This window comes from Nesoenas mayeri (assembly GCF_963082525.1).
Source record: "Nesoenas mayeri genome assembly, chromosome: 8".
Classification (NCBI taxonomy): Eukaryota; Metazoa; Chordata; class Aves; order Columbiformes; family Columbidae; genus Nesoenas; species Nesoenas mayeri.
The window spans coordinates 9,370,262-9,394,410 of NC_137554.1; the positions used below are offsets into that span (position 1 = coordinate 9,370,262).

Below are 24,149 nucleotides of genomic sequence, written 5' to 3' on the forward strand. Positions count from 1 at the left end.
GTCAGGAAAGAGAACAGCTGGGCTGGATTAGCACAGCACTCGCTGGCCACTTCCCTCTCCCTCTGAGATTTCCTCTGGTCTCAAAGGCAGCTCTGCAGCCGCCAGCATCCTCCAGCTCCAGAGAAAACCAGTGCTGGGTCTGCAGTGCCTTGGAAAGCCCGCCCTTCCCGGTCTGCCTCTTCTGAGACCCTTGTTTCCCCTTGGAGAGCTAAGGCAAACAGCCCGTCTGCTGTGATGCTGAGCAAAATAAACTGGCTCATTCAGCACAGGCAGGGACAAGCGTGTGCGCAGCCCATGCGAGAAAACGCCTAATGGGTTTAATGACATAAAAACCGCAGTATCTTCCATCTTTGAAGTCAACCATGCATTTAAACTGTATAGCATATGACATCTGGCAGACAACTTCACCACTTTCCTCCATAAACTAAAAATGCATTATTTGCATTTAATTCATTAAACTAGTGACTATTATCTGCATCAAGCTTTTACAGGTCCTGAAAATGAGTCTAGTTAACATAGTTGCTTCTAATGAGAAATACGAAACAACTGCTGGCAGTTGACTACTGAAAGCATTTTCCTTATTGGCATTTTACAAGCTAAAATAAAATTTGTATGCACAGTGCTTCTCTTTGTACTGTTTGTACTGCTGCTTCATTTATTCAGGTATTAGGCAGGACATCAAGAGTTGCATTGAAAATGCATTTCTTGGCTACCTTAGTGACATTTAGTAAACAACTGATTTAACAAACTGCATGAACAACATTTTGTTACGCAGATGACAGATAACACACAGTCTTCCAGGCAGTCAGAATATGTAAACAGCAAATTCACTACTACCGTACCTGTAAATAAGACATCTCCACCATCCAAGGTTGCATTTTCGTCTACCATCTCTACTATATTGAGGTTGAGACTTTCTAGTGCTCTCTTCATGGCTTCAACCTGTTTAAAATAAAGTTGTTTAGAATATATTGTACCATTGAAAAACTTAAAAACCTACCAGAAATATATATCGGTAATAAGAATTAAAAGGCCTTTAAAAATAAAGTCCTTTAATGTGCCTTTAGCAAGATGGATGACAGGGTCCTTTATGTCCCTGCCCATTGCAGTTCCCCAGCTCCCCCCAGAGGCCTCTGTGGTCTAGGGGGGACAGGGTTTTTGAGTAGCCATGACTGGGCTCTTGCCTTGGCACGGGAACCACATAACATCCAGGGAGACAGATGAGGGGTCCAAAGCACATGTTAAATCTGGTCTGTCTGCACAGTAATAGCCTCTCTTGCAAATCCTGTCCCCTGGATCTGAACAGGAAAAAGCACCAGCAGAGGGGTGATGTCTCCTCCTGTGCTGCTCAGACACAAGATGTGGCTCTACCAGCCATGGGGGTGGCAGCTCTACTCCAAGCCCCTCTTCAGTTAGGGGAAAAAAAAAAAATAACAAAAATCCCCAAATCAGTAAGCGTTCATTTTCTTTATAGATTTACGACTTTACTGAGCACTAGTTCCCCTTGCATTTTTGAGCTACCTTGCTACAGAATTACAAGACCTTTCATGTCTGTACGCCGCAGAGCTGACTGCTCCCTGCAGACAGCCGCACGTGTGGCAGTGAGCCCGGGGCTGCTGAAAGGAGATCGTAACAGGAGCGGGGAACGCAGCTCCAGGAGCTTTCCTCTTTCCCAGTGGGAGCTGCTGAGGATGCCTGGAACAGAGCCCGTTTCTATAGGAGCTCGCATCATCGGCCATCCGTGACAGGGGCTAATGCTCACTATGTTCAAGCACCATCATCTTGGTGCCTCAGAAGCCAGAAGAAGCACCTACACGCAACCCATCACTCACCAGGAGCTTACAACTACAGCTTGCAGCGTGGCAACGTAAATATGAGCTCGTCCACAGAAACCCATTAACCTGATCCTACACAGCAGCATTTTCGTGTTCGGTGAAACCTCCTGACCGTGGTTAACCAGAGGAATCCAGCAAACACTAACAAACATGGAAGACGCAGAGAAGACCTGTCAGGCAGTTCTGATTTTCACACGTCCCACAGGTCATTTATCTATTTAATGTGATAAATTAAGCATTTCTAGAAGAAACACAGTAAGCTAAAGCAGATGACAAGGTACTCATCTTCCAGCATCATATACCAACAGAAGCAACTCTAGCAGCCCCGCTCTTGGGTTCTGCAAGACTACACCTGTCATGACAGAGAAAGGAGAAGGGGTAGTGACTAGTCCTTCATCCTCATTGCAGCAGCCTCAGAGCAATAGCAGCACATGCTTTGGCTGTTACACCTTCCCAAGAGCAGTGCTGGCTTCAGGGAATAAGGGGCAGGGCAGATATGATCCACCTAATGCCCCTTTCCCTGCTCATTTTCCATGACTCCTCTACATAGCATTTGTGAGTGATCCCATTAACCCTGAAGTCCAGGCCAAAAAGGCAAGAGCAGGTCCTCCATGGGCTGCCAGGACAGGTGGTGCAAGTCTATAGGGGACAGACTGGGGGCATCACCTTATCCAAGGACTGACCTGCTTTCTGGAGGTTCTTCTTTCTCTCTAGCATGTCTTTGCTCTCCAGCCACTTTATGGAAAAAACCTTGGACAAGCACACTGTTAAAGTAAGTCCCTCAGTTTGAAGCTGAAAGGGACAAAGGCAGGTCTCCGTGCCACCTAGAGAACACTGATGTGTTAGGCTGCAACACAGAACTGTACCCAGGAGCTTTCCAAGACCAAGGGACTCTCCCTCTCTACACAAAATCCCATCTAAGGCTTTGGCACGCAGATTGGAGCGAGCCTGCAGCACGCCCTTTACAATTATTAACACTACTTTTTGCTCCTCTTTCACTTGATGCTAAAATGACTTCAGGCTGAAACTTGGCACTCAAGAGTCTCCAAGCTTAGTAGTATTAAGGCTTCATCTTTCCTAGTCTCATTGCTCTACCTCCAGTGATCTTTAAAATTAGGTTTATAAGGAGGAATAGACCCATGTGGTATTTTAAAAGTAAATGGGAAACAGCTGAATTAATACTGGAAAACTGACTGTTGTACAAACACAGCAACATTTCATAACATCCGTGCACTGATAGAAGAATGATTTCTTTTGCCTGTGAAGCCCAGTGGGTTTTACTGTGCAGGTGCTACGTGCTTAAGAGCATGGCACCCCAAAGAAGAAAACAATTGCTTAATACGGAGTAATAGAGTTCTGGCATTATATAATTATAAAGCTGCCCTATCCAAGAACACATAGGTTCACTGTTTTGTGCAGACATGAAGCAGACAAGCCAACTCATGACTGGGACACCCTGATACCCAAGTACACCAGCCACAGGCAGTTTGAATAAATAAATACACCCATCAGATGGGGTTATTTAAGGCAGAAGGCCAAACCACAGGAAAAAACAGGTGACCACACAACAGGCTGTGTGATCCTATCTCCAGCTAAACCACCACCTACAGCAGCTTCCAAGATCAAGATGCTGAGAGGAGAAAGCCCTTTCAGGAAGCATGCTGCTGACGAGGTGCTCCTGGCAGAAGCTGCCTGGGCTCGCAGAAGAAGCTGAGCCCATGGCTGCCCTTGCTGAGCACCTACTGTTCCTGTCCTCCTTCCCAATACCACCTCTCCACCAGCCTGGAGCACCAGCAGAGCTGCAGTTGGTACTGTGGCACAGGGTCACCCTACCCACTTTCTGTGGGGAGAGCCAAAAGCAAAAGCTTCTCTGGATCATGGAAGAGCACCTAAGAGAGTAAAGAGGTAAGACCTGGCCAGCCTCCATACAAGACATGAAGGTCCGTCATGTGCTGCAAGGCTGCTGCAGACCTAACAGGGCCAGAAACTGTGCGACAAGCATCGCAAGCAAGCTGGGCGTGCTGGCTGGAAAATTTGCTAATGGCTCTAATAAATTTAATGGTCAGAAGGAGGCAAATTATTGAGAGGAGAAGAAAAGCAGCACACATTTTGACTATGTGCAGGAGGTTAGGGGGTACAAAAGCCCAAAGGTGGATCTGCCTGTGACCAGAGCAAACAAGCACCAGTCAGAGACAGGTGTGGGCTTTAGCAGGTGGGAAGCCTACTCCGTACCTGAGCCTTGCAACCATGCTGTGCCATGCTGAGAAGCGACGCCAGCGCAGCCAAAGGCACTGCAGAGCTTTCCAGGGAGAGGCAGGCACGGAGGCAACAGCACCTCTCACCCCCTGGCCAGAACAGCCAACTAATAACACTTGTGCTAGAGCACCAATTAAATGAAGTGTCTAGCTAATGAGAATACTAGAAGGTAAATGCTGACTTTGGATTCGTGAGTTGAGTCATAGCTATGTTTTAATCACCAGCTGCTGATTACCGTTTAACCACCAGGCTATGTCCGAGATACCTTGAATTGTTTCTTTATTTACTTTACAGGGCTTGATGCAGCTGTAGCACAGACATTAAGAAAAGCTATTAGAACTAAAAGTTGTCCAAAATCACAGAACATTAGTTTAATTTGCTTCGTGATTGTTCCAGACTTTGAAGATATTTATAAGATATTTTCCCCAACAGTTGAGCTCATTTCAACTTATGAAACCAAAATTAAAGAAATAAAATGACTGCCATATAAAATAGCTGGATCTTTTTTTCCCCAATGGGTGTTAATGGATTGAAGTATACGGTTCAATGTTTTGCAGGGTTTTTAAGCAATCGGTAGAAATTCCTGGAGTTTTAATTGGAAAGCACATCTGGCAACATATGCTAGCAATATCTTTCAATATCCATCGCTTATGTAAAACAGCAGTCTCAAGTTACTGTTTGTTTTCTATGGGCAACACCAGGAAATTTGTTCACTAGAAGCAGAAATGAAAAACTGAGCATAAAATGAGGCAGAGAAGATTGGGGGGAAGACTTGACATTATTAAAATGGCAACCAGAAAAAAAAGAACTTGTAAATACAGGTTTCCAGAAAAATAAAACCAAAAATAAAGAGCCCATCTGCTTGCATACAACTGAGTTTCCTGCACAGAGGATACCACAGACTTGCATTACCTCCACCACATAATCTTTAAAGCCATCCTGCAGCAGTCCTGAGTATTGTCCCCCATGTAGCAAACCCATGGTTATGTGTTTGACACACGACCATCTTGGAAACAGCGTCCGGAATCATTCAGAGCTTGGGTGAGTATGTGGTAAAATCCACAAAAGTAGCTTGAGTTTGTATCTCATTGTCACAAAACAGAATTGAGAGCCTGGTTCCATCCTTAAGTCTTCCTTAAGGAAGGACTGTGCCACTCCCCAGCAGAGCTCCTAGCCCAGACAGAAAACAAGATACAGACTCCAGCTAAGGAGGGACAAGTGATTGTTATCCTCAAGTAAGAAGTTCAAAATAGGGATGCAGTGAAGGGGTTTGATTTTACAAATCTTCTCACATTTTATCCTCTCCAAACAACTGATATCCCTTTTTCTGAAGCGTGGAGCCTTAAAACATACTAGTGAGAGTTTATAATGAATGAAAGACTTATTCACAGAGCTAGCTTTGATGTATGAACAAATAACCACCACTCGCCTTTTTTTTCAGGAGAGAACTGAAAATAGGTGGATGTAGAAAGTCCTTTGTGAAGCCACAGTTACCCAGGAGACACCAGTAAAACACACCAAGTATTTGGACATGACCTGATTACAAGCATATTGACTATGAAGAAGACTTACTGCTTGCTTTTTTCATAAGTAGCCAAGAGGAAAAGTCACCTTCCCTCACTTTATCTCCTTTATTTGAAAATTAAAATCCCAGGTAGTCAGAATTGTACCACACAAAGAAAACACTCATCTGTATCCTTTAAGATTTCTGTACCGTATTATCTCAGGTCAGCTTAAGGTTTGTAACACGATATTGGGGTTTATTGTACATGTACCCATTAGTACATCAGTTGAGTGTTAAAGCTTGTATGCTTTGTGCAGCGATATTTTTTCTAATAAGCACATTCCTGGTGTGAGACGGGATGTGTCTAATCCACAGCAAAGCTGATTGAGAGACAATGGGCTCCAGCCAGCTCAGCTCTGTTTCAAGGAAAGAGGACAATAAGTACGTTTGACATTTATAAGAATCTAATTTCCTCGTGCTTTAAAAATGGAGCTCATTACCCTCCGGACCAGTGCCTTCCACCAATTACTGTAACTGATGTGCGGGGATTTTTCCTTCTCTATATTAGTATTTGATGCACTCTAAACGGAGGCTGCTTCCTGAATTATTTACTGATCTTCTGTGCACTAACCATGTTATGGGATTTACGTTATTGACAGTAAGAAGGAAATTATCTTTTCAAAGGACAGTGGAAACAGGGAAATGATTTCGCAAGCCACAGGCTCACCCCTGCCCGGAGCAGGGCGGCTTTTCCCCGGGGTGCCAGGGCCGGGCAGGGGGCCGTGGGCCAGGCGCCAGCAAGGCTCCCAAACGCCCCATGGGCAGGGGCACAGCTGGGGCTCGGCAGAAGTTGTGGATGGTACCAAATCAGGCATCTCCTAATGACTGCAATTATCCATCCACCTTCTCCTCTGAGCACTCGGTGAAAGGGGAAAGATGTCTGCAAACCTGTTTAGAATGACAGGATGCAGAGAGATTCACAGTGCAGAAGACCATCCAGTGAGGTGGAGATTAAATGAGGTTTCTAAAGCAGCAGAGCTCAGCTCTAAGTGCAAACGGCTCAGTTCTCTGGAGACCGACCATAGCCCTAGCAAAAAGGACTCCCAGCCCAAGACACACTACTGCACTGTCTACTGCAATGTTCCATCCACCAGTTTCTCTGGTGTAGTAAATCACAACCATTGGGTTTCAATCTCCATTTCATTGTGTTTTAAACTGTCATTTATAGCTGTACAAAGCAAATGTCAGACTTAATATATGCAGAAGTTAGACTATGATATCTCTGAGGTGGCTATTTCTGGAGCCATTAGCTCTGAGTTCACAAAGTACCACTGTCAATATATAATGCATTTTTCAGCAAGGGTCTGGGTGAAGGTTATAAATAGAGGTGGACAAATCCAGGGCCAGAAAAGGGTAGATAGACTTCAGTTTTTCAAAACCAGATACCAGTGTTGGTCATGATCCAGGTTCTTACCTGTCTGAATCTGCTATGTGTGGAGATGAGGAAACTCTGTCTCCTCTTGACAATAAGCATTGCCCTTCTGGGCTTGCAGAAGCTTCGAAGAAAATAAAGCAGCACTGTAAGAGTTTTGAGGGTTTTGAGAAGAAAAACCCATTACTGGTGGTTTTCTTGCTTTTAGTATGTCAGATATACACCCTTGTGTGTATTGATCTCAGAACTTTGTGGGACGTGGATTGTAACAGAGTTTGACTCCTGCTCTCAGTGTCAATATCAAAAAGGTCCCTGGCTCTTCAGAGGTCAGAAAGGAAGAACAAGATGCTCCAGCACTGCTATTTGATGCAGATCAAACTTTAAGAACATGTTAAGTGCAAGACAAGTAAGGTCAGCTTTGTCCCACAAAAAGCTGCCAGCACAGCCTGGTAAGAATGTCCTGTACCTGCCATTCCCACCCCCGCCAGCTGACAGACCAGTTTGCTTTCGCAATCTATCCCCCTTTCCACCCACTTGGGCCCTTTGTGTCCATCCCACTGTCTCTTTCAGGAAGGAGAGAGGAGGTGAAGACCAGCAGCAGCCTGATCCCAGAGCAGATTGCCAGCTGCTGGGCAGGACACATCTGGATGGTGCAGGTGGATGTGCTTCCCCCAAGGCACCCAGACAAGTCACATCCACACCGCTCGGTTCAGAGTGACTCAAGCACAATTTCATCAAACTAGGCTGTGCACCACACAAAACATAGCGTTACATCAGAACACCCAGAAAACCCTTTTTGTGGGTTTCAGTTGATCCTACCCTGCTGCTCTCTGCTGACACAGAGCTCCAGGCCAGGTCCTTACACAAAGAGTGGGGTTAGTTGTGCCGTAGCATCTGCCAGACTTGTGGTGCCTCAGTGGCCGTGCCGTGTACCCACCAGCAAGCAGCCAGCGCCGGTCTCTGCTGGCAGACGCGGTGCTCCTTCCAGCTGCCCAGCCAGACCTGACACCCAGCCTGCATGCAGCATGGCTTATCCTCAAGCATTTTTCATTAAATGAGGCCACAGAAGGGCCAAGAAGGAAGACTGCAATATTCCCAAGCCATGTCCTCAAGAAGAACTTGTTAGTTGCTCCTGCTACACAGATCACACGCTAACACTTTCAGGTTGCAGCTCTGAGACAGTTTTGCCATTACCCAAAGCTTGCACCAAGCCAGCACAGCTTTTGGCAGTTTGGGCAGTTTATGAACCATGCAGTTCAGAAAGGGCCACACAATTACTCCATTCGTTATTGTACACACACTGCTAATTATGGATTCAAACCCACTTACTGCCTAACTACTGAAATAGTCACAAACTGTGTGTGTAGAGCTGATGAACCTGGTGCCAAATGGCCATTGCCCCTAGAGAGCGACCCGAGGTCAGGGTGAGTACAGCATCACTAGGGATTGATGGGGAAGGGGAAACATGGAAAGTGCTGGACCAGGGGCAGCACAGAATGGGACTGGCACACAGAGGAGGATCAGAAGGTGGCAGGTGGCCTCTGGGGCTTCTTGTCCCAGAAAAGCTTCTCAGCCATGCAGGAGGGAAGCTCCAGCCGTGCAGGTCTTGGGGGGTCAAGCAGCAACCTTCTTTCTCCTCCAGATTCACACAGTTAAAACCACAATTATTCTGGCTATCCTGGAACATATTTTGCTTTAATAGCTAAGCAGAACCAAAGCACAAGAGAACAGCTCTGTGCAGCTCACTAGCAGCAAACCATGCTTGGGTTCTCCTTTCCTCTCACCCATCACTTCACCTTTACAATGCAGGGACACTATTTCCCCACAGAACAGAAGCCAGCAACCTGCTCGCTTGCTGCAAAAAGTTGGGCTGAAATTTCAGCCCACAGCAAGTGGAAATAATTTCAACTGGGTATAAAAAAATTCACAGGGGGGAAAAAAAAAAAAAGCATGCTTAAAAAGATGGAGATTTAAAGTCACCAGAATAAAAGGCTCACTAAGATCCACTAAGCATAAAATCAGGTTAGTGGAAAAGTTTAAGCCGCATGAATGCACTGTTACAGAAAAACAGTGACGATTTTGCCAGATAAAGACGATGACATGAAATTTAAGTCTTACACAGGCATGCTGAGAAAGTAACGTTCTCAATACTTTCTGCTTACAATTACAAAATGATCAATTGTTAAGTGTTGGACAGAGAAATATATTCCATTCTGCCTGGACATGCACAGCGGGCCAAGAATGCACCTGGATAAGCCAAGCATTCATTATCTCCCAGACACTCAATATCCCATAATACCCCCAGCGACTGCCAGCTCCTTGTCCACCCTTGACCACACGCCATGTGCCCCATTTCACAGCTGAAAAGTATTTAAAATTCATGAAGCCTGTTGAAAGCTCAACTGTCACATTCTGCTCATTCCACAGGGTATGGGAAAACCGCGCAGAAGGGACATTTCAACCAGGGCTATTATGGCTCTTGAATAACCAATATTCCATTAAATTGCTAATAAACCCACTTGAAGATAAGTTGATCACAATCGAACCAGACAGTAGCATTCCTTTCCTTTAACACCAAGTTGTCAGGTTTCACTCTGTACTGTACTCCTGTTTCTGTGCCGTTTGTTCATGCCTTGACACAGAGCATTCAAGATACTCACTTTGTCCCCAGTAATCTAAATGCCCTATTCTAAAGAGGCTGAAAGATCTTTGGCAAGGATAATACTCTGCTTATTTTAAGGTAGGGAACTCTTTTCAAAGGAAAATCTACACTAAAGACATGAAAAATAATTATACCTCAACAGTGATATTTGGGATTTTGTAAATTCTTGAACAGGGTGCTCACAATCTGAACATAGTGGTAAATGGTATGAGCTCCTCCCGGCTTCCCTAGTGCCTATTCAATCTTTCTCTGGTCTGAAAATTCATTTGAGTTTGCAGCTCAAAAATTAATCTCCTCCTCCTTCCACCAATTAGTTGTATCAGCCATAATAAATATACAAAACTTCTGCAAAAAGCTTCAAGAGAGTTTGTTTTGCATCAAGATGGATTTTGTTAGATTCCTCACAGTTAATGGTCAAGCTGCTGGCATGCCTGCTGTTGCCTTCCGATCTTGCTGTGTGCACGTCATTGTGCCAAGAGGACTCTTAATTTCCTAATTTCTAACATTGAAAAGCACGTGAATCTCCTTCTCAGAAAGGGATTTAGAAGCTCTAATTTTATATTAACTAACCTGATACTGCTGAAAAGCAGCTCCCACCCAGCTCCATCCCAGCAGTGAACCATCATCCCACCCCACTCTGAACTCTCCCCATCACCTCTCCAAGGCATATGGGAACCAAACTACAGATTTCAGCTGCACAAATGTCTGAGGATCATCATCAGGAAGACTTGGTCCCATCCAGTCAGCCATAGAGGAGACATGTCACCACCAAGTCCCCCATTGCCACATACCAAGGACAGACAGGGAGAAGAAGTAATTGCTCCAGCGGGCGCCAGCCCAGAACCCCCCGGAGCCAGCCCAGCTCAAGGAGCAACAACCATCATCACAGGCAAAGAGAACATTTTTCTTCACACTGAATTCACTCAATAACTGGCCTTTTGCTGAGGAGCATCCGGTTGCTCCCATGTTATTTTATAACAAGGGCCCCACGGGCAGAGGTTATACTAACCCAGCGTTTTTTCTCCTCTAATAATAGGTTTCATTCATGCTTGCAGAGAAGTTGACTTGTCTGTCTTATTTTAGCTATGCTAACACATCCTGCAAGAGTGCCCTGAAGTGCCTAGACATATATAACAACAATAATGGCAGAAAGTATAAATTCTGACCATTTTCTGTCTCCCAAATAGTTCCAGTATCATTTCCACTGCAGGGTAAGAAAAGTGTCATCCCAGTAGTATTACAGAAGTTTGTTGGTATACATGAAATGGGATTAAAATCCTTGAAAACACACTAACAGTTTTAAGTAATCAAAAATACCTCTCAATACAAATAAACAAACTGGGAGTCATCTATTGAACAAACTGGCCATCACAGTGCTAGGTGGGACATTTCAGCCTGAAAACACCCTTCAGCAGCCTAATACTATACTGACAAGTTTTAATAAATTATTAAGCTTTAAAGAAAAATATGTGGTAATATGAGTAATATATGCAGTTATCCATCTCTGGATGGGTTCCTTAAACTCAAACTGACAAATGTGAAGAAAGCACCAGCTTTGCAAGTCCTGCTTCTGCACCGGCTTCCCGTTTGAGGCTTACAGTCATAAGGGGGAAATGATAATAAAGCAGCAAGCACAAAAACACGAAGAACACGAGTAAGACACAGTAGCTGGTGCAGTCTCTCTATAACCACACCTTTTAAGAGGCAGAAACTTTTGTGCATGTAGCGCCCTGCAAGCTCATCAAGTGCTGGGGCAGCTGCCCATAGCACAGGGCTGAGAAGAGCCTCTGTCCCCCCAGCCGCTCTCTGCACACCCTGCACATGCAGAGAGGGACGATGCTGCCCCTCGGGCTGCTTTGCCAGGACATCCCTCACCCTCCCGCGCCTCTAGTGACAGAAGGATTACAGTACAAGCTCTCTTTCTTGCCTTTTGTATTTTTAAGGCATGAAACTCACAGGCAATATTTCATTTAAAAGAATTGATAACTGTAGGCAGACTACCTTCATTGTAATGTAGGTCACATTATCATGATCCTCACAAAACACGGTTCCTACTTTTAAACCAGCCTGCTCACTCCCTGCCTCCTCTCACTGATGTCTCTGGGGCTCTGGACGCTGTTGTTCAGTAAAGTCACAAGACCAGAGAGTTCTAGAACAGGAAGATTATGGTGATTAAACCTCCTGCATGATGGCATTGAGTCCTACTACTCAAGAGGAGACAATGACCCACCAAGACACAGAACCATGGCCTTGGCCTGGAAGAAGGAGCACAGGAGCCTTCCCAAAGCCACTCCAAAACCTCACTGTCAGAACTGCTGTCAAAGGCACTCATCCACCCCAAAATCGAGCATCACCTTCAGGTATAGGTGATATATCACCAGAAGTCCTGAAAAATTGTTAATTTCTTGCTTATGCAAGACAACGAAATGCTTGGAAAAAGGAAATAGCCACCTGTCTTTCATACAGTGACGTTTCATGCAGAAAAAAAATAGGGCACACATACAAACTCTGATCTATAAAGTCATATCTATGCAACAAATATTAATGACGTACAAGCCAAAGGAACTCCTTTAAGGCAAGTTGGTTAGTACTGCACTTCGCTATTGCATAAACATCTTCCACTGCACAGGCATAAAATACAAATGGAAGTAAACAAGGGAAAGCAACATACTTATTTGTAATGCACAGGGACAGATGGAAAAATGAAAAGCAAAATAACAGCTAAGTAAAAAGTAACTGTTCAAAGATTCTATTTAATTAAAGCCCTTCTAGTAGAAAGATGCTTTAGGTGTGAGACTCTGAACCCAATCACGCTCCTTCAATAAGATGCACATTTGCAAACTGAGCCTCCGCTTCGCTCAGCAACCCCACCCATGGGGCACCACGCCGCAAATTCTTTGATATCTGATTACTTTGTCTTGCGAACAGTTTCTTTAGGAAGGGAAGTATCTCTCTGCAGGCTTTTAAACACACCTTAGAAATTAGAGTTTCACTTAAGGCACTTAAGGTACTTTTCGATAAGAGCTGCTCTGAAGGAGGAGTAAATCCTGTAAGAACTCTTCCCAGTTGCACTGTACTGGGCTAATTGAATTTAATGACCTACATTTCCTAATTATACCTCCTGTATCTGAGGCAGCACGTGCCCATGTTTCACTGCATCCAAGCCAGTGCCCTTCACAGAGCAGCAGCAATGGTCCCGGGGGGTTATGTACCCAAGCACCCAAGCTCTGCCCTCCCGCCCGCCGCCAGCTCCACGTGCACGAGGCACCACTCTGGGGGACGTGGTGAAGCCGTGATCCTCCCAACAGGTCACACATTTGGGGTGATACCTGCCTGACAGGAGCCTGGCCCAAATCCACCATGACACAGAGCAAACAGCAGCAGCACGACTGACTGACACAAAGCAACAGCAGCCTGTTTCCAGACTCATGTGGGAATAGGGAGGATGGAAAAACAGCCGAGTCGATGATACAGCAGACTCCAGCATTACTTTATAGCCAGCCTAATGGCTTTTCCTTTCTCTGTGCACTACTACGTAACTTCACTGCCATACAGAAATAAAAGGAAACACTGAAATTTCTATTTTATAATGGAAACTATTACCTCACCAAATGCTATCAACACCATCAGAGGTGTAGAAGTAACCTGACAGCTTGTAACTGCAGCAATTCCAGACAAAGATGATGCCAGAGCCCAGAATACCTGCAGAACCTCCTGCAAACAAAAGGCAAGCCTTGGGCTGGAGTGGGGTTTATTTGTGGAAAAGTTAAATGAAAATTACTGAATGCACTCCTGCCATTGAGGAGCTGAACTCTGAGTTCCCTGGGCAGCTGTTTTGGAGTTTGGCTGCTGGCAGCTCCTGCCCCACCAAGGAGAACGTCACTGCTGCACAGGGTGGCTGAGCCTCCCCGAGGACCCCAGAAAAGCCCCAGCCCTACCAAGAGGTCTCAGCTGTGGGCATGCCATGTCATCCAGCCTGGGAGGAAGGAAATGATGCCAGCACCATGTGGCAAGCATGGGCGAAACTGCCAGGAGCACCTGGCCCAAGAATGACCGCCCTTGACTGCAGCATTAAGCCCTTAGTGCCTCTCCTGCAGGCATCCTGGAAAAAATGAAGATGCCCTAAAACTTGCTAGTCACATAGCCCCACGTAAGGAAGACAGCTGAAGAGCTCCTCATTCACTCCTCATGATCACTGGATTACACTTCAAAAGACCACAGACAAGCATATACTGTGCAGCAAGTTTTTTAGCTTCTTCAGTAGGAAGGGTTTTCTGCTGGCTGGTGTTAACTCCACACTGCACATGATTACAGATCTGTGGGCCAAGCAATTAAGTGGAAAGCTGTGGAAAAAGTAACTGCTATATTCTTTGTAGATGTTATTGCTGTCTTTAAAACTTGTGTCTATCCACTGCTGAATGCTTTTGATGTTCTACACCTGGTAAGTGCTGAAGGGGAAAGGTAGAACATCTGTTTTCCTACCTGTTCTGGCTTGTGACAAAGTTATAACTGTAGCTACTCAACAGTAAAGAGAAGCTGCAGAAATGAATACAGTCTGCAAGAGCAGAGCAAAAGGAATATAATGTTGTGTTTGGCTTGTTCCACATTCATCTTCCAGTTCAGCAGAGTAACAGGTTGAACAGAGGGTGACAGCAGGAAGCAAGGGTCCAGTGCACTGAAATACACCAAGTCTTTTCAATACTGACTCTGCTCCAAGAGAAGAAATACAGCATCACTTTCAGAGACCACTCATTACAACAGCCAGAAAGATGATGCTCCTGCAAAACCTCATGCATGGTTAGTAGATATTAATTTATAAAGGTACAGTAATTTATTCAGAATACAAATAACAATCCATGCTCTTTCAGTTACAGATAAAGTAGTGCATTTGGTGCTAAAATGCACCAAACGAGTGAGAGATTTCATAGACAAAATGGATGTCCCTAATAACTGAAAGCAGGTACACAGTGAACACACAGAATTAAAAATTTTCAAAAGCCTTTTCACAAAGCTGAAAAAGTTGAGGCAAATCAGTAAGCAGCTAATTTGAATGCTAAAAATAAGTGATGCCCAGGAGCAGTTTTAAGAAAATGTCACTAAATATCCAGAAAGCCCGTACTCACATGTGAGAAAGAATGATGTAGTAGAATAAGGATCAAAAATAATGGATAAGTTAATTGGTGTAGAGGGGACAATAGATCAGATATAAAAGCCAAAACAATTATAACAAGTAAGTTTTAGCACAATATGTCAGAAATAAAGAGAACTTATAAAAGCAGAAGAACCTAGTGAAAATCTCTCGATAGCAGAATCAAAATTCACAGAGGCCTTTATATTTCTCCTTTGCTTATATTACAAACAACAGGAATAGAAACAGTGGTGGTGATTCATTACTACCTGGAAAGGGTGAAACTTATAATATTCACTATGAAAAGGTAAAAGTACTAAAGGAATATTTCTGCTCTGCATGAGGAAAAAGCCATTTAAATATGCAGATTTTATTACAAAGGGAAATTTTCATCCTAGCCCTAACAAGAGAGGACCTAAAGCAGCAGTTATTAAAAAGCAGCTCTAAAACAGCAAGTCAGGATGATTTCCACCTAAGGAAGAGTTCTGTAGTGCTCATAATCCTTCACAACCTAACAGGGATGCCAGAAAAATTTACAAAATGACTGACAAGCAAGTAATAAGGAATTGAACAATCCAATAATTAATACCAATCAGCATGCGCTTACAGAAAGTCAATCTTGTCCAGTATAATACAGCTTTGGATGAAAGTATAACCCCAGTCGACAGTGCTTCTGATGCACCAGGTTAAAATGTATACAAGTGGATACTGCTGCTGGTACTCAAATGTTTGCACACATCTCAAGACCTGTTGCAAATAGAAATCATTGCAGAATAGATGTGTTTCAAGCAGAAACCCATCGGTTCGAGGTCACTCCAGTTTCACAGAAAGAGCCTGAGAGCACATGGTTACCACTGCTCAGCAGCCGAGGGTTAAACCCTGAGCACAGCAGGTCATGGGCAGGGAGGGCAGCACAAGCAGTATAAGCAACCAACACACATGGCCATATGGCCACCACAAAGGCTGCATGGTGGCATGAGGACCTCGGGCCACAGCCAGAGGATGGGCCATCTGTTTAGTTTTGTAAACAGACCCGTCACAAAAGATCATCTGCATGCGAGCTGTAATGACAATCCCGCAACTGAAGAGACCTTTGGATGGACAACCAGGGGAACTCCACATAGGGCTGAGAGATCCAGCATGCACCATTGCCACAGCTGTGCTCCAGTACCACATCCACCACACTGAGAACATCCAACGGTCAGGAAGGGTTCGAAGAGGAGCCATCAGGAAGAAGGCATCATTTCCTAAACCTCAATCAAAGCAGCATTAATGGAGCTCAGTCTGTTTCACTGATCAAAGAGGATTATAAAGACCCTCAATCATGTCTTCAAAGACCTATGCAAGGAATAGAAACTCAGTAACAGGCTCTGAAAAGATACAGCACATAGAAGCTGAATTCAAACCAGGAACCATGGTTGATGCAGGAATAATGTTTATTTTTAAAAGGAAGATAATTTATCATTTAGATAACTTAGCAAGGATTGTGTTGAACTCTTTCCCTTCTTTGCAGCCCCAGCGGAGGGCACCCACGGCTCGCAGCGAGCAGTCCACCCCAATGTGGACAGCATGGGTCTGAGAGAAGATGAGGGGTAAAAGGCTGAAGCCAGGTGCCTACTGCTAGTGCAGGCACCAGGAAACACTGATGGACAAACCGCAACTTCACGACTTTTCTTCCTTGTTCAGTGAAGATGATGATACAGAGCCCGATGAGAAACTAAGGCACTTGCAGACAGTGGCTAATGCCAGTGCAAATGATGTAATTTTAGGAACAGATGAGTCTGAAAAGTCTTGACTAAAGAACTTTTATCTTTTACTTTATTTTTTCTACTTGCTGCCCACATCCCCACATAGGCAGGAGTATGCTCACAGAAACAGATGACGTACTCGGTTTACTGTCGACAAACGGATCAGTTTTCTCCTTGTGGTAGTAAAAGGTCTCCCTGGAAAAGCCTGTGGCTATTTAGCACAGAGAAGGTGGTTAAAGATACCTTACAGTGCCACTTACTCGCCACTTCTGCTGGTGTACTTAGCAAACAGGAACATTAAACAGCACGATCTTGAATGAAAGCACACAGCATCTGCGATCCATATTGCAGCACATCCAAGCGATGGGATAACTGGGGAGGAGCAGCGTGAGCAGCAGAGTTCACTTGGGAGGGGGCGGAGGGCAAAGCAGCTTGGGAAACACTGACGTATTGTCTTTCCATTACTAAAAATTACACTTTGTGAAATAGCATTAGATCATTTTAAGAGGTTTATATAAGGACACTGAAAAACAAGCCCTTTTGCAAATTCTATTTTTTTAATGTCTCCCTCCCCTTTCTCTTTCCACTATGCATCAGGTTGTGAAAATCCAACATGCAATAAGTCTAGTGTTCCCAGACAGAGGAGACCAACATCGGCCCAAGTTAAATCCTCCAGCTGTTCCCAGCTCCTTCTTTTCTCTCCATCAGACAGGCTCATAACAGTGCCTTAATTACTTGTTTAGGAAGGATGTGACATGTTCCAATTTAATACATTTAGCCCTTCTTAGAGTAAATGTAGAATTAAGCCTCAGTATGCACTTGACAGATCTCTTAGCAACTAGAGTGCAATCAGCCAACAATGGATGATTCACAGTTTTAGCAAGAGTGTGCAGAACTGCCTGCCAAAAGTCTGAATAAACTCACATTGCTAGACACTATGGTAAAATGTACCCTGATCTCTTTTAAACTATTATATCATAGAGGAAAGTTAAACTGCATGCATTCCAGCAGCTTGCCCGAGTCTGGAAATACAATTGAACTGCAGCATCTCAATTTTATGATAACCGAGACTGTTTAGTGGTTATTTTCACTTAACTAGCATAATGGTACCTTTCAAGGGAAACTGCTAAAATCCATCAGTTTGTGTAAATGAGGGATGGCTTCTTCCGTTTCCGTTGCTCTGAAATGGAAGCATCTGGAGGACACTAATGGGGGTGGTCTATCCAGAGTCACATCAATTAAAAGATGGGCTTAATCTCACGCCTACTGCTACAGGGCCCACTGGCATTTAAAATATTTAAACATCTCTGTGCAATCCATGAGTCAGAGAGGAAGAGCAGGAAGCAGCACCGGAGTGCAAATATCCATCCTGACACACTGCTATATTCACTTTATCGCCCTCCAAAGACCAGTTGAGGACCAGGCTGCCACAAAAGAGACAAGATCATTTGTATTTCTACAGCCAAATTTCTGTTTTCATTGAGCAGTTTTTCTCTAAATTTCAGCTTTTACTTTAGAAGAGTTTGCTCTATGCTCTCCCTGTGGAAATCTTCCTACACAAAACCAGACTGGAGTAAATCCTTTAGGAAATACTATTAAAAAAAATAAACAAAACCAGAAAAGCACTGCTGGTATTAGTCCCACACAGCAAGGGCACCAAGTGACAGAGGATAAGTCACAGACCCTTCTCTTTTGGTTAAGACCATGAATCATGACCAGAGCTTTTCCTGTGACACACTGGACACCAGAGTGAAACCCCTCTGGAGTAAGAGGGTCTGGTCCCAGGATACAGGGACAGCATTCCCCCAGCATCCCAGCCTCTTCATGTCATTACTGTGAAGAGTCTCTTTGGATCTCTGGCACAAACTTCAGCTCCAGGGGTCTGAAGAAGTTTTCACTCTGTTTTATGGTGATTTATCCATTGCACCTGCTCATATCTCAATTTTTTGACTCTGTTTTTCATTATCCCTTCCCTAAGACATCAATATTCACAGCAGAAGACAGCTGACACTGTTGTCGTTTCTACCTCAAATGCCTCAAGCCGCCACTTGCTAGGTATTGAACTGAATGAAACCCCATTTAAAATTACAGACATCTTAGCCACCTTTCTTTGTCATATTCTCAGTAAGTCTTGTCCTCAAGGTGGGGGACAACTCAGTGGCACTTGGTGAGACACCCACCCTGAGCTCCATGCAAGTGCTCTGACCCCACACTGCTCACAGGAAAGAACACCTTAGTCCTTACAGACCAGGCTCAGACCCAAGGCGATGGAAAGCTGCAGCGTGCTAAGCCTGTTTGCCATTAGCCCCGTGCATTTGTCATAAGCCTGTAGCCCCATGCTGCCCCAACCACCAGCAGCCTGGGGATCCCACCCACTGCAGGCAGAAGCCTCTCGTGCTCCAGCAACCTCCAGCAGCCCTTTTCCAGGTAAAGCAGATGGGCTTGGCTAAATAAGTAGCTTTCTTTGGCATGGAAGAGCAGGGCGCCTGAGTTGGCTGGCAGACTTTGCCTCCAAAGAGGGGTTGTGGTCAGGGAAAGGAATTTGAGCACGTTGAGCTCCACGCTGTCTTCAATACTAGTATAGTCACAGGTTTCTGCTTGCATGGGCTGATGACCTTTCAAAGCAAAACAAAGGCAGCAGGGGAGGTACAGCAAGTGTCAGCAAGACACAAACACAAAAATACCATAGCTGAGAGTTTCTGTAAAGACACAAAGATTAGGCAGGTAAAGAGAGAAGCAGGTACAAAGCAAAAGGTGCTTATACATTTATTGCTTTTGTAAAGAGAAGCTTCCCATTGACATCACTCTCAATAGACAAACCAGAGCTTAGGAAATGTTTCCATCTATTTCCATAAGGATTAGATCAAAGGGCTGAAAAGAATGTGAGCAGCGGGGCTGCAAGGAGCTGGAGCACAGACGCCTTGGTCGGGGAGGGAGGCACAGGCAGGAGGGGGAGCCAGCATTTGACTTCAATCAAGCAGCAGCATGTACCACCAGCATCATCACATACCACCAGCTAAAAAAAAAGCACTGTTATATCTCGAAACAAAATACACCGGGGACTGATTTTGCCTCCGCTCCAAGCAGGCTATCCCGTGCCTGGATGGAGGCAGATGGGATGTCACTTTTTCCATCCCTGGGTTGCTTTGCTGCTGCTCTTTTGGGAGCTCTGCTACCGCCCCAGCATGCGTGCAGTGGTATTTCTGCTTTGCAGAACTCGGTGTTACTCGATGGCTGACGTGAATCCCCACGCTGTACGAGGCAGCGGAGCAGAGCTCCCTCACTCCCTGTTTTACCCTATAAGGGCATTTGATGATGGTGCTGCAAAGCTGCGTCTTTGCACAGATTTTTTGCAGCTGCTGCAGCATGGCAAGGCCAAATCCAAGTTTGGATTCTTGTGTGTTGTGATAATCAGCTGGGGTTCAGAAAATCCTCCAAAAAAAATCTGGCGTTCTGGCAACTTAACAAGGCTTCTGAAAAAATAACAGTTTAACATCTGGAACAAAAATACTTTGAGGAAGTCCAAGACCAACACAGTACAGAACATTTTCCCCCCAAAACTGTTACTGTACAGCACTTCCTTGTCCCCAGCTCAATGAAAATGGAACATTTGCATCAAGATGCTGAAACATTTTATTGGAAGTCATCCAGGAAGGTAGAAAGATAAAGGGCTATTCATACACTTGAACATTTTTTTAAATTTTTCTAGGTTTTGTTTATTTTTATTCCTGTCCCATGAATTTCCTCAGTCTTTTAATGCATCTTAATCTTCATCAATATTTAGCTCTGCAGGAGAAGTACTGCGCACTTTGTTTTCCCATTTAACTTGAGAGTAGAGGGGGGGAAAAAAACATTTACAGGAAGAAGAAAAACAGTTTTAAAGGAAATGATTTTTCCTTTTTCCACAAGATGTCCTGGAATAGAGTCAGGGAGAAAGATTAAAAAGAAAGGTGGGCAACAAGAACACCACACTATTTCAGAGAGTTACCTAGGGTCATCATTTAGGACACTTCTTCCTGCCTCTGGGTCCCAGTTTAAGACCTGCACAAGACCGAACATATTTCTCAATGATGGACTTAATTCTCAGCAGACATTACCACATAAGAGCAGGTTCCTGCAGTAATAAACTACAGTATCATTCACTATGAACAGATAACTTCACATATAATTACATACACTGTGTGTGTATATATATATGCACATCTACACTACATATGAGAACATTTTAGCTGGGGATGGGGATGCTTAGTGAACCTCTGCAAGCTAAGGGAGATCTCTCAATTTCCAGTATTTCCTGCAATAGCAATTTCCCATTGCACACAACAGGTCCGTAAGAAACTGCCTAGCACAGAGCAGAACTGATGTGACCCTGTGCTAGCAGAGATGCTCCACAAGACACTACCTGGCTCATTGTATCACACTAGAGCCTCCAACAGAATACCACTATTTTTGTGCTTCCTTTGTCTCTTACCAAAATCTGTAAGTTCAGATCATGTCCTGCGAGGTCTCAGGTAACTAATTTTCCACCTGCCTGCTCTGCCAGGGAGCAGCACCCAAAGCAGCACATGTGCCCAGGAAATCAGTGGTCTCCATGCGTATCTCAGTTAAAATGTACAGAGGGTTAAGCTTTCCAACATGGTGTTTCCAGTGTTGGCTATGAAATGCAGCATGGATTTTGCTTGGAAAAAATAAGAGTTGTTGTGTTTGGACAAGCTCATTCTCTGCCTTCTATCACAGTTACCAGGGCTCATGCTACAGCAAATTAGACTCCAAACACCAGCTACCATAGCATAAAAACAGCATGGAGATCCCTGTACACTGTGGAAATACTGAGAAGAGAGGAGCTCTGACAGAGCCACCTGCAGAAGGCTCAGACTGCAGAACCGAGATGCAGTAATTGCATCTCTCCATTCCTGCTTGCAGTTGAAATCTAGTCACATCAACAGACACTTGGCATGTAAACAACAGCTTCCAAGTGCCCTTACAGAAATTAATGAGTCCTTCCCACATCTCTGCAGCTCAGGAGGTTCATTGTCTGCTGTGGATGGACAGAGGACAGTGCATCTCCACCCAGCTGCCTCAGCCAAGGGAAGCTACAGGTGCTCCCAGAACCAACCAGTGGCTGCAGTGGGTAGAGAACCAAAATGCCTTCAAAGGCCAAGGAACTGAGTGAGCGAGGGCCACAAAACTCACGCTGGAAAAGAACCTGCAACCAACATTTTGTTGCTCTGAATATGGGAAAACCCACCCAACTAAGCAAAAATCAAACCTGAACAGACAAGAACTGGGACCCGAAAAAATAAGTGTTGGTTTTCAGTAGGCTCCTTGCTCAACAGCAGGTCTGACCAGTGATGCGAGGCTTTCTGATGGTTTATTTGTTCATTTACGATTTTCCCTCTGCAATTGGAGCAAACAAGATCAACAGGCACTTCAGAAAGAGTACAAGCAAGCTTTTTAAATGCAGCCCGGAATTTTTTCCAGGCTCATGAGATTTGTACTGAAATATCCCCTCCACATAAGTTATTCCTCTTCTCAAACAAAAATTTGAAACACAAATAAGACATAAAATCTCTCATTTCAATAAAACAAAACAAACACAAACCAAAACCCCCAAAACCCAACACACAGCTTATTAGCCCCACCTTGAAGCAGAAGTTCAATCTACAGCTTAATAGCGAGTGTGGTTGCTCCAGTGACAATGTCGCGTCACTTGGGGGAATCACAGAAACTTCTCCATCCAGCGCAGAGCCCACCAACACCAAGGACCCTGGCACAAAAGGTTTTCCGTGGGTCTTTGCAAGTGTTGGTTACTGAATGGCTACTTGAGAAACCACTCTTCTCCCCATACACACACACAGTTGTGGTACATGGACAAAAACAAAGCCAAGCAGCTGGGGTATGACCGGTGCTCCTGTCTCAAATGCAGTACATCATGTTATGGATTTCCATTCTCTGTCTTCTGGGTTGCTGTTTCTTCATTCTCTAATGAGACCCATATAACTGCAAACCATACCAGCTTTGCAAAAGGTCACAAGTGTCCACCCTCTATCTTTTGTGCTGTCTACACTAAACCTTCTTATTGGGCAGCAAAGGACAGCGAGAGGTCCATCTTCCTACCCACAGGCAGGATAAGTGCATCCCACAGATGCACACCTGCCTGCTCTCCAGGACTGGAAAGTCGCCAGACACCCACACAACCCATTGCAACACTCCGCTATCCCTCCCATTTTCCCATAGTATGGAACCTGTATCTTGCTCACTGCAGTTTAATCCCACAACGTTTTACCCTATTAGCTATAGTTAATCCCTCCCTTTCAGCAGCTGGCTGCCCAGGGGACACTTCTGTATTTTTTACTGTTACGCTATACAGAACGTACTGAATCTTTAATTAAATAGGTTTTGATGAAGAAAGTAATTCAAATTAAGCTTCATCAGCAAGACAAAACCCAAGCTGTCTTTCCTATAGGATATAATGAAGCACAGTTTAAAATACCTGGAATCCAATTTTAGCACTGCAGAACAACCGTTCACAAAACCAGCAGTTGTTAGGTAAGCAAGGAATAGCTGAAAGAAGAAATATCTCCAAGATCTTAAACAAGCAGGCATGTTTTAAGCCATGCAGGTTTTATGGCAAATACTTCATAAACTAGGTACTTCTAACAATCTTAATGCAACCAGTAGCAAAAGTGCAACTGGTTTCACAGGGGTTGGTTGTCATTTGCACATTCAATGTATTATAGGAAAATGGTGCGAGCACCCTGGAAAAGGCACCTCTGGAAAGCTTAATGTAGCTCCATGGAGCAGAGTAAATAAAGCACATATCGTCAGCACATCCCCAACGTGCTTCTCATCTCTATAGGATGAGAGCAACACTGGGAGCTTCTCTCATTTAATCTGCACAAGAGGATTCATGTGCTCGGTGCTGAATGACTCTTCACATGGACTTCAGTTGGAATAAGCTACCCTGAATTTCAGAAGAAAAAAAGCACTAACAGAAAGTTAATGAGGTACAAACCAGGTTATGAATGGACCAAAGAAAAAATTCTCCTAAAGCTATTTCCTGCCCTGCTGTGATTGAATACATGCCTTTTAAGGCCTCACCTTATGCCCTCTCCTTTCTTTAGGCAATGCTTTATTGTACCCCAAAACTCTCCACTTTTTTTAATCAGTTTCCATTATGTCCTTTCCCTTTAAAGTTTCCCACTGTTACAGCTCCACCAGGAGCAATAACGCTGAAAACAGCAGCGGAGACTGGCTACAGCCTTTTAAATAGTCTTGAAATGAAGCCAAGGTGGAATAAGTCTACTGGACAGGGGAATTAAAGCACCAGGGCTCTTGCTGCAGCGCCTGCACCCCTGCTCCTGCCAAGGCAGCTCTGCACAGGACAACATGGAAAGTTTTAGAGCAGAGTCTAGCCTAGGGTAAGAAAAACTCCTGACCTGCAAGTTTTTAAAAGGATGTTATGAACCAGGAGGCTGGATTGGGCCCCCTTCAAACAAGATGCAGACCAGCTCTGGCAGAGGAGTATGAGTACAATGAGTTTTCCCCTATTTCTTCCTCCACTAGAAGAAGGAGGGTGCTGCA

At 44.5% G+C, this 24,149-nt stretch overlaps 1 protein-coding gene across 1 annotated transcript in view; it reads right to left on the bottom strand.

The window, feature by feature from the left end:
- The window catches only part of DDAH1 (dimethylarginine dimethylaminohydrolase 1), a gene marked incomplete at both ends in the record, with an annotated part of 54,277 nt that overhangs the window by 14,094 nt on the left and 16,034 nt on the right, over positions 1–24,149 (bottom strand). Inside the window, one exon of the mRNA XM_080348977.1 lies at positions 843–942. Coding sequence (XP_080205103.1) covers positions 843–942 — 100 coding nt within the window. The remainder of the gene's footprint in view (positions 1–842; positions 943–24,149) is intronic.